Here is an 11,139-nt window from a genome sequence, read left to right as displayed (position 1 = left end):
ACAGAGGGGGAGATAGAGAGAGGGGAGAGAGAGAGAGGGGGAGAGAGAGAGAGAGGTTGAGAGAGGGGAGAGAGAGAGGGGGGAAAGAGAGAGAGAGAGAGGGGAGATAGAGAGAGAGAGGGGAGAGAGAAAGAGAGAGAGAGGGGAGAGAAAAAGAGAGAGGGAGAGAGTAAGAGAGAGGGGAGAGAGAAAGAGAGAGGGGAGAGAGAAAGAGGGGAGAGAGAGAGGGGAGCGAGAGAGAGGGGAGAGAGAGGGGAGCGAGATAGAGGGGAGAGAGAGAGAGGGGAGAGAGAGAGAGAGAGAGAGGGGAGATAGAGAGAGGGGGGAGAGAGAGGGGCGGAGAGAGAGAGAGGGGAGATGGAGAGAGAGAGAGGGAGAGGGGAGATAGAGAGAGAGGGGAGATAGAGAGGGAGAGCGCAAAAGAGGGGGAGAGAGAGTGCAAAAGAGAGGGGGGGAAGAGAGAGCACAAAAGAGAGGGGGAGAGAGAGAGCTCAAAAGAGGGGGGGGGAGAGAGCGCAAAAGAGAGTGGGGAGAGAGAGAAAGCAAAAGAGAGTGGGAGGGAGAGAACGCAAGGGGTGGGACCACTGTACTGCAAAAAATGGCCAGTGTGAACGGGCTTTAGGACTAGTAAAGAGTAAGATGCACAGATACTGATATAAAAATCTAGTATAAAACGGTTTAACAACTTACTTAGAAGTTCTCAGTTTAGCTCTGTTGAAAAGGTTGCTGGAAAGCCCACAGCAAGTGGGAAATAAGACACCCCCCCCCCTTCTTTTGCATATCAAAAGACCCTTTACACAAACAGGAGCAACCTGGAGAAGGTAGATGACGGTATTCTCATAAAACTTTGGGGCTTGGTCAGGAGTCTGAAAATCAGATCAATGTTATTTAAAAATAAGTAAAACTATACATTTTTTTAAAAACTTTATGGGCTATATAAATAGATCATTTACAAGACATTTATGCAAAGAAAAAATGAGTGTATAATGTCCCTTTAAAACCCTTTGTGTTTTTACTGAAGTTAGTAGACCCATCCACTTATCAAACATTGCCTTAGGGGCATGTGATCACAGTTGCCATAGTGAGGACTACATTAGAGGGACAGGACTTATTCAAAAGAGGGAAATACTTTCTTTGAAATAAGGAGTCTCATTTCTCTCTAATTTTTTAAAACAAGCATTATTGACTCAAGCCTGGCTGTTTTCTTTGTTAAAACGTTATAGTACTGACTAATTATCTATCAAGGTACAAACATTGCTGACAAATATATTGGGATTGTGGAACTGAACTACTACAGTAGAATACAAAGCAAGTTTCCAGGCTTCTAAAACAAATAGTGGCTTAGTCATTTAAATTTACTTTTTTGCGCTCTTCGTTATTTTATTTTCATTTAACAAGACAAATTAGTACATTGTTAAGACACATCCAGGTTTATTTTTCCCATCAGTGAAAAGTGCAAGAAATACACCAAAATACTCCAGTCTCTGCTAGCTACTGACAAACACAGCACAAAAGTATTAACATTTGAGTGGATTGTTGTATACATTTCAAGTGAAAATGGATTTACAGGTGAGACATTTAAGAAGAAAACCCAAAAAAGAATTTGGCACTAAAATGTAGGTACAGCACACAGCTGACGTTAATGAGTATACACATAGTAGCACAGCACATTTTGGGAAACTGTAATATGTTAGAATACATAACATTCTTCTACACACCCCCTTAATTTATACAGACAAACCATTTTATCTCCTTTCATGCAAGCCTAACAAATAATATCTCTGTGATTTTATTCCCATAATCCATCAAATTATAGGCCAAAGATTTTTCGATTTCACTTGTAATTTAATGCTATATACTGTATAATACTATTTTGTAAGAACTGCAGTAATAATCCAATTCAAATGTAATTAAGTTTTAAATATCTTCTAGCACAATAGCAGCCATCTAAATGATATATGGTATATTTTACTTTTATCAACAATACTATAGTTTTTATGCAGTCTTAGAAAAGTCTAGAAATTGCATAAGCATTGCTTGATTCTTAAAGTTATTAAGAAATACGTCTTACATAGACTTATTAAAATTATATTATCAGAAACCAATATTTCTACTTCAGTAAAGAAGTAGAGAAAATAATGAAAGTGCAATAAACATGCAACACTTATGCCGATATTACTTGTCTGTTAAGATATTTAAATTTTAGTAACAGTGATTTATTTGAACTAAAGTAAAATATTGTTACCTCCAAATGTCGCAAAGAAACACAGTCCAAATAACTTGTTTAGATTTATCCATAAACTCTGCACTTCCATCTATGATTCCTTTAATCCTTTCATGTTGCAATATAATTTTTTGTGTTCCATAACACCTGTGCTAAATTACAGAGAACAGCATTTGTATTTGAACCTACTCACGTACATCTGGTTGCACCTCAATTAAGAAGCAATCTTGGTTTACAAATTCTCAAATTATTTATATATATATATATATATATATATATATATACTGTATGTATATATATATATATATATATATATATATATATATATATATATATATATATATATATATATATATATATCTGCTTCTTTCTTATCAATCATAAGTTAACACCAAACATGCCTTTTTTTTTTTTTTTTTTTTTTTACAAGAATGTGATTTGGATAAAATTAACAAAAACATTACACAAAAAGGATTTTTAATGGGGGGGTTTTTATGACTCCAACAAGTTTCTTATTTAACTTTGCATCTTCAATAAAGCACCTCAACCGAGCCGTGCCCATGACGCTGGAAACCAGGTTGTCCTTGGTTTATTTCACTTTCTAGTGGCCGTCAGTTTTGCTTGCCTTTGCTTCATGATTACTGGATCCTGATGAAAGCCAGGGGGATACAGATCGTGAGCTTGTTTGTTTCGCCATGCTGTAATGACTGATAACAGTGTAGAACCTTCCTCTTGAGTTGGAATCCTGTGCTGAGTAGTAAGCATCCAAAGATGATGGTATGCATCTCTTATGCTGCAATGGAGAAGATAACAGCTTAAAGGGACAGTCTAGTCCAAAATGAACTTTCGTGATACAGATAGGGCATGTCATTTCAAACAACTTTCCAATTTACATGTATAATAAATTTTGCTTTGTTCTCTTGGTATTCTTAGTTGAAAGTTAAACCTAGGTAGTCTTATATGCTAAATTCTAAGCCCTTGAATGCCGCCTCTTATCTGAATGCATTTGAATTTTTTCACAACTAGAGGGCGCTAATTCATATGTGCTATACATATATATAACATTGTGCTCATGCCTGTGGAGTTACCTAGGAGTCAGCACTGATTGGCTAAATTGCAAGTCTGTCAAACGAACTGAAATAAGGGGGCAGTCTGCAGAAGCTTAGATACAAGCACCTAGATTACGAGTTTTGCGTTATGAGCTGTGCAGTGCTAACGAGCAGTTTTCTCTCACCACTCACTTACCTACAGCGCTGGTATTACGAGTTTTCAGAAACCCGGCGTTAAAAGACAAGAAGTGAGCGTTGAGCAACATTTTGCTCCTTATTTCACTTCAATACCAGCGTTGCTTAAGTCAGCGGTGAGCTGGTCGTACGTGCTCGTGCACGATTTTCCCATAGGCATCAACAAGGAGAGCCGGCTGAGAAAAAGTCTAACACCTGCCAAAAAGCAGCGTAAAACTCAGTAACACAGCCCCATTGATTCCTATGGGGAAATAAAATTTATGTCTACACCTAACACTCTAACATGAACCCCGAGTCTAAACACCCCTAATCTTACACTTATTAACCCCTAATCTGCCGCCCCGACAGCGCCGACACCTGCATTATTCTTGCTAACCCCTAATCTGCGCTCCGGACACCGCAGCAACCTACATTATACTTATGAACCCCTAATCTGCTGCCCCCGACATCGCCGACACCTACATTATATTTATTAACCCCTAATCTGCCTTCCCCAATGTCGCCGCCATTATATTAAAGTTATTAACCCCTAAATCTAAGTTTAACCCTAACACCCCCTAACTTAAATATAATTTAGATAAATCTAACTAAAAATTACTTAGTTTAAATATCTTGTAATTTGTTTATTATTTTCTGTAATTTAGTGGGGGGGTTTTGTACTTTAGCTAATTTAATTGATTTAATTGTTTTTAATTTAGTTAATGTATTTAATTATAGTGTAGTGTTAGGTGTTAGTGTAACTTAGGTTAGGTTTTATTTTATAGGTACTTTTGTATTTATTTTAGCTAGCTAGTTATTAAATAGCTAATAACTATTTAATAACTATTCTACCTAGTTAAAATAAATACAAACTTGCCTGTAACATAAAAATAAACCCTTAGCTAGCTACAATGTAACTATTAGTTATATTGTAGCTATCTTAGGGTTTATTTTATAGGTAAGTTTTTAGTTTTAAATAGGAATAATTTAGTTAATGATAGGAATTTTCTTTAGATTTATTTAAATTATATTTAAGTTAGGGGGTGCTAGGGTTAGGTTTAGACTTAGGGGGTACTATGTTTATTTTAGTTGCGGCGACGTTGGGGCGGCAGATTAGGGGTTAATAAATGTAGGTAGGTTGCTGCGACATTGGGGAAGGTAGATTAGGGGTAAATTAATATAATGTAGGTGTCGGCGATGTTGGGGGCAGCAGATTAGGGCTTCATAAATATAATGTAGGTGGCGATGGTGTCCGGAGCGTCAGATTAGGGGTTAATAATTTTATTTTAGTGTTTGCAATGCGGGAGGGCCTCGGTTTACGGGTTAATAGGTAGTTTATGGGTGTTAGTGTACTTTTTAGCACTTTAGTTATGAGTTTTATGCTGCAGCGTTGTAGTGTAAAACTCATAACTACTAACTTTAAAATGCGTTAGGACTCTTGACGGGGTAGGGTGTACCGCTCACTTTTTGGCCTCCCAGGACAGACTCGTAATACCGGCGCTATGGAAGTCCCATAGAAAAAAGGGTTTATGAAGTTTACGTAAGTCGTTTTGCGGTAAGGCTAAAAAATTGTGCGGTGCCCCTAAACCTGCAAGACTCATAATACCAGCGGGCGTAAAAAAGCAGCGTTAGGACCTGTTAACGCTGCTTTTTTACTCTAACGCACAACTCGTAATCTAGCCGAAGGTAATCACAAAGGTAAAAAGTGTATTACTATAACTGTGTTAGTTATGCAAAACTAGGGAATAGGTTATAAAGGGATTAGCTATCTTTTTAAACAATACAAATTCTGTTTAGACTGTCTCTTTAATAAAAGAAAGTAAAGACTTGCACGGCGAGTATAGCTGATTACATGTTGTGCGTTATGTTGCGCCAGCTTCGCACAATCAGTAGCACTCAATTTGGTATAACAAGGTGTTGGCTAAAAAAATGTAACCAAATACTTATTTCTTGTGAGTGATTAAATTAGCATACCTTTCTTATAATGAAAAGTGCGTTGGACGCATTTACCTTGATGTTACAAGTTGAGTACAAAATACAGGTAATAGTGAACTTGGGGATCACTTTTAAAAAGTGAAATAGTAACAGTCCACACCAGCACTAGCCCCGCTGTGGCTATATCATTTTATGATAACGTGCATTATACTGTATTTACACCTTTTGTTAATTTGTCTGTTCTTCAAAACCTACCTTATACACAAATCCATCTGGGCAGCTGTGGTCATAAGTAAAGGCTTTATATACCACAAGGAACACTATGCATGCCAGAAAGGCAAGAGCCAGGCTTATTAAGATTGTCACCTGAAAAGAAAAAAAAATGTTATGAGACTCAGAGAAAGGGAGGCATAGAAAAAACCAAGATAAACATGCAATTGGCGAACACTATTTTATTTAATGTTCCCAAATGAAATCAGATTGGTTGTTCAGAAAATAAATAATATGTTGTTTTCAAAGCCTTGCTCTGTCCCGTGTATATATACTATATATAACTGCAATCAATCTCAATCAATAAAACTGAATGAGCCGCTTCCTCTTGGAGTGTATTGCTGAGGCACTATGATACCTAAACATCAATGGGATCTAAAAAGCTTAGTCTGATGTTCCTGGAATCTGACATCATATTTTGAATGACCTTTTGATAATGCTTAGTAAATGTAATTACACAGAGCATCTCATAGTTTTCAAAGGATGAAAAGCATTTTAAGAGGGCTGTGCTTTCAACCCATCTGCTGTTAGAAAAATAATATACTTACATCTCTTTCCATTAAGAGATCAGATGTGGTCAAACAGTCTCCCTCCAATCTTTAAAATCATGTGACTTCCTTCTTTTGTCTATGTGTGGTGCGTTTATGGTAATTACATAAAGATATTTTGAAGCACAAAACAAACTAATCAAAGAAACCCATAAACAAAAATCATGTGTGTGCTTATATGAAGATAAAAAAATATAACACATTCTCTAAAACACATACAATTATACATGAAAAAATAATATTTTATTGGCATGTTATCATAATAGAATATCACATTACTTGTTTTGATTTGACACTTTACTGCTTTTGTTTAAGACCTGTACAAATATATTTTTGATACTTTACTGAAAATAAATACCAAACAAACGGCTAGTTTTAGAGTTTTGTCGGTAACGACCCGCGTAGCTAACGCTGGCTTTTTTCTGGCCGCACCATAAAAATAACTCTGGTATTGAGAGTCCACAGAAAGGCTGCGTTAGGCTCCAAAAAAGGAGCGTAGAGCATATTTAACGCAACTGCAACTCTCGATACCAGAGTTGCTTACGGACGCGGCCAGCCTCAAAAACGTGCTCGTGCACGATTCCCCCATAGGAAACAATGGGGCTGTTTGAGCTGAAAAACACCTGCAAAAAAGCCGCGTTCAGCTCCTAACGCAGCACCATTGTTTCCTATGGGGAAACACTTCCTACGTCTGCACCTAACACTCTAACATGTACCCCGAGTCTAAACACCCCTAACCTTACACTTATTAACCCCTATTCTGCCGCCCCCGCTATTGCTGACCCCTGCATATTATTATTAACCCCTAATCTGCCGCTCCGTAAACCGCCGCTACTTACATTATCCCTATGTACCCCTAATCTGCTGCCCCTAACACCGCCGACCCCTATATTATATTTATTAACCCCTAATCTGCCCCCCTCTACGTCGCCTCCACTTGCCTACACTTATTAAACCCTAATCTGCCGAGCAGATATAACTTTATTATAGTAGCGCTCAGGTCCGCTCGGCAGATTAGGGGTTAAGAAGTGTAGGCAGGTGGAGGCGACGTTGAGGGGGGCAGATTAGGGGTTAATAAATATAATATAGGGGTCGGCGGTGTTAGGGGCAGCAGATTAGGGGTACATAGCTATAATGTAGGTGGCGGCTCTTTGCGGTCGGCAGATTAGGGGTTAATTATTGTAGGTAGCTGGCTGCGACGTTGTGGGGGGCAGGTTAGGGGTTAATAAATATAATATAGGGGTCGGCGATGTTAGGGCAGCAGATTAGGGGTACATAAGGATAACGTAGGTGGCGGTCGGCAGATTAGGGGTTAAAAAAATTTAATCGAGTGGCGGCGATGTGGGGGGGCCTCGGTTTAGGGGTACATAGGTAGTTTATGGGTGTTAGTGTACTTTAGAGTACAGTAGTTAAGAGCTTTATGAACCGGCGTTAGCCCAGAAAGCTCTTAACTACTGACTTTTTTCTGCGGCTGGAGTTTTGTCGTTAGGTTTATAACGCTCACTTCAGACACTACTCTAAATACCGGAGTTAGAAAGATCCCATTGAAAAGATAGGATACGCAAATGACGTAAGGGGATCTGCGGTATGGAAAAGTCGCGGCTGAAAAGTGAGCGTTAGACCCTTTTTTGAGTGACTCCAAATACCGGAGGTAGCCTAAAACCAGCGTTAGGAGCCTCTAACGCTGGTTTTCACGGCTACCGCCAAACTACAATATGTATATATTTGATAAAGTACAAATCTAGGCCAAAATGAATAAAAATACCCATATTTGAGAATAAATAATAAAGATGTGCAGATATAGAATTACCTCTTGTAGACACAATAAATTACTACTAAATAATTTTATAATCTAACACCAACTCATTTAAAAATGCAACAATTCATTTGAATAGGTGTCATCAGAGGATCAGTTATATTAAAGCAAATTGTTGTGTCTTTATTACAAATACATTCACAGTTTTACACTTTACTTTATAATAGCTTAAAATAGGAATACTTTTGTATTCTCTTAAGAAAAGCTATGTAAACAAGAATCAGCAGCAGCCCAGTGGAGGGAAGGAGTGAAAGCTGCTAAAATGTTCATTTTCAATTGGTCTCTCTAAGGGCCTGAGGATCTAAAGGTCTACACTCTGGCAACATTATCTAAGAGGCCTCTTCAAGGCAAAAGTACCATAAACATATGTTATAACGGCACATTTTAGCTTGAGAGCTGTTCATCTCATTATGCAGCGTTCTGTATATAAAATAGAGATACCTACATTTAAATATAATTCTTTAAAAAAAAGCAAAGATTTTGCGTGATTTCTCTTTATACTAGCAAGTGTTTCATAATCAGCACAAAATATCAGCTTTTGTATATAGACAAAAAGATAAAATAAAGAGGCATGAGGGTATAGAGACATTATAAGGTAAGAATGTCTGGTCTTTGTGCAACTCAGCCCATTTTTATGGGTTGTGTTTTCAATTTGAAAAACCCCCAACTATTTCATATACTAAAATAAATATAAGAGTTATTTCTGATACATTTTATATTCTGCAGCTGGTCGAACCTGTCATTGGAAACACATTCATTTAACAGTACAATGTCCATTTAAATTGTCTAACTAACAACAGAAGCCCAGTCTGAAGAAATAAGGAACTCATCAATAATCAACACAGTAAAAAGGACATACAGTAGGGGATAACTAGTACAGTTTAAACCATGGGGAGAACAGGGGGAAAGTGAAGAAAAACACAGTAAAAAACGATAACGTCATCTAAAAGAAATATAAAGACGTTCCTGCCTTTAGAGCAGAGCTTTTCAAACTTTTCATGTTGGTGACACACTTTTTAGACCTACATCATTTCGCAACACAGTAATTCAGTTGTACTAGCAAACAGGAGGTTAAACTAACTTGTTTGAGATACGGACACATACATAAATGATATAATAACGAAATGTATTTACAAGTAACAGTATGTAAGAATTAAGAAAAAAAGTTTAATAACACCAATAGCTACTTACTATCTTAATGGGATAAATGAGGTTGATGTGATGAACACAGTTTCTGAATATTTGGTGGACTATTAGAGAAAGACACTCACATTTCATCATCAAGCATTTTTAAGCTTCCACTTCCTATCCATATATCAAGAGCAGGAGCAGCAATGCACTACTGGGAACTAGCTGCAAAAAAACAAATCACTTTGACTTTTGACTTCAGCTCAGCGTATAAGTTGCCCCGCTCAGAGATCTGCAAGTCTGACTGACTACTGCCAGCGCTGCAAACACACTGCTGTACCACTCACTGACTACACATGCAGTCAGGAGCCAATGTGCTGCCAAAGCCGCCAATGGGAATAGTTTCAGTTCCCGCTCAGCTGCGCCAATATGTTAAGAGATAATATGTGATCCACTAGGTGTCAACCACGTGATATGCGTAGCAGGCAGGCAGAAAGTCGGAAACCAAAAAATATTTTAAATTCAAAAAAATGTGTGTTGAAGCAGGGACACACCTACACACTGCTGCCGACACACTAATGTGTGACGACACGCAGTTTGGAAAGCACTGCTTTAGAGTAATGGTTTTAACTACATGAATAATTCAACTGAATTATTTGTTGATGTTTTGCATTTGTCTGAATCCCAATTCAGAAGTCTAATTTCTTGCCCACATTTATTGACATACTTTGATTAAATCAATTTTGAAAAAGGATTTATCAAATTCTGTTGTATTTAATAGAACTAAAGAAGATATCTTGCAGTATGGACATGATCAAGACTTCTTATATTACTGGTACAAAATAAACACTATAGTACATGGATCTGGCAAAATATATGAAATGGCAATACATACTTATTGTGCATAACTAGAAAAAGGTTAACAGAGAATCTAGACATTAAATTAACAGTTAACGTATATCTCATGCACAGACACAAACAAAAAATAAATATCATTTTATATATACTGTATATATATATATATATATATTATATACAGTATAGTCCAGTGAAACAATACAATCTACCCAGTGTGTGCTTAAACTTTATAATCCAAAACAGAAGAAGGCACTCCACTTAATATATATATATATATATATATATATATATATATATATATATATATATATATTCATAAACAGAGGATTATCAGACTATTGGTTCAGTTTAAGAAGCAGTGAATGTAGTTTTGGAGCAGCATCTTGTGCAATGATAAATGCGGGCAGCTTATTACTGGCTATTAGCGGCAATGGCGGGCGGACAAGGCGGAGATGTCTGCCCCTGTCCACACAGCATTTGATAAATCTCGCCAAATTACTAAAAATGGTTCCTTTGGGGATGCAATTAATAAAAAATTATTATGTGAATTAAAACAAACAGAAATATTGAAAGTGTTACGGCTTTGTTATTTCACTATTAATGGAAGATGAAAATTTAGTAACATATCAACCTTGCCTTTTCACAGACCATGTTATATAATTCACCATAAGCAGTTACAAGAATTTAATATTATTTAAGAAAATTGTTAACAGAAATTGGGATACATTATTCTCAAAATATTTGTAAGACAGTAATCATTTCTATGTATTAATTAAACACATAACATAAGTATTACAATAGTCACAAGTCACTGATATGGTCATTTATTTGCATTGACATTCATTTCTATTTCTTTTTATGTAGCATTTTAGATACTTTCTTCCACTATAACAAATGTCCATCAACTGATGGACCTTATTGGTAACTTTGTGGTCGAATCGAAATACGGGGATGATATGTTAACGTGTTCACGGAATTTGGTTATTGCTTGTCGGGTTTCACTCATGTGCAAACTTTTTCCTTTTAACTTGTAATGCACATGCAACCCGATGCATGCAAAAAGCTTACGCTCAAGGGAAAGTGCTAAATAGCGCACCACTTGTAATTTGGCACTAAATGTTTATGCAGTACATATAG

At 36.9% G+C, this 11,139-nt stretch overlaps 1 protein-coding gene across 1 annotated transcript in view; it reads right to left on the bottom strand.

Moving 5' to 3' along the window:
* Positions 1-2,684: 2,684 nt before the first annotated feature.
* The window catches only part of NSG2 (neuronal vesicle trafficking associated 2), a 158,519-nt gene continuing 150,064 nt past the window's right edge, over positions 2,685-11,139 (bottom strand). Inside the window, exons 4-5 of the mRNA XM_053717142.1 lie at positions 5,638-5,748; positions 2,685-3,017 (exon numbers count right to left, since the gene is read on the bottom strand). Of these exons, the coding sequence (XP_053573117.1) occupies positions 2,826-3,017; positions 5,638-5,748 (303 nt within the window). The 3' untranslated portion in view covers positions 2,685-2,825. The remainder of the gene's footprint in view (positions 3,018-5,637; positions 5,749-11,139) is intronic.

Source organism: Bombina bombina, chromosome 6, assembly GCF_027579735.1.
Source record: "Bombina bombina isolate aBomBom1 chromosome 6, aBomBom1.pri, whole genome shotgun sequence".
Taxonomy (NCBI): Eukaryota; Metazoa; Chordata; class Amphibia; order Anura; family Bombinatoridae; genus Bombina; species Bombina bombina.
This window is presented reverse-complemented; position numbering and strand designations above follow the sequence as displayed.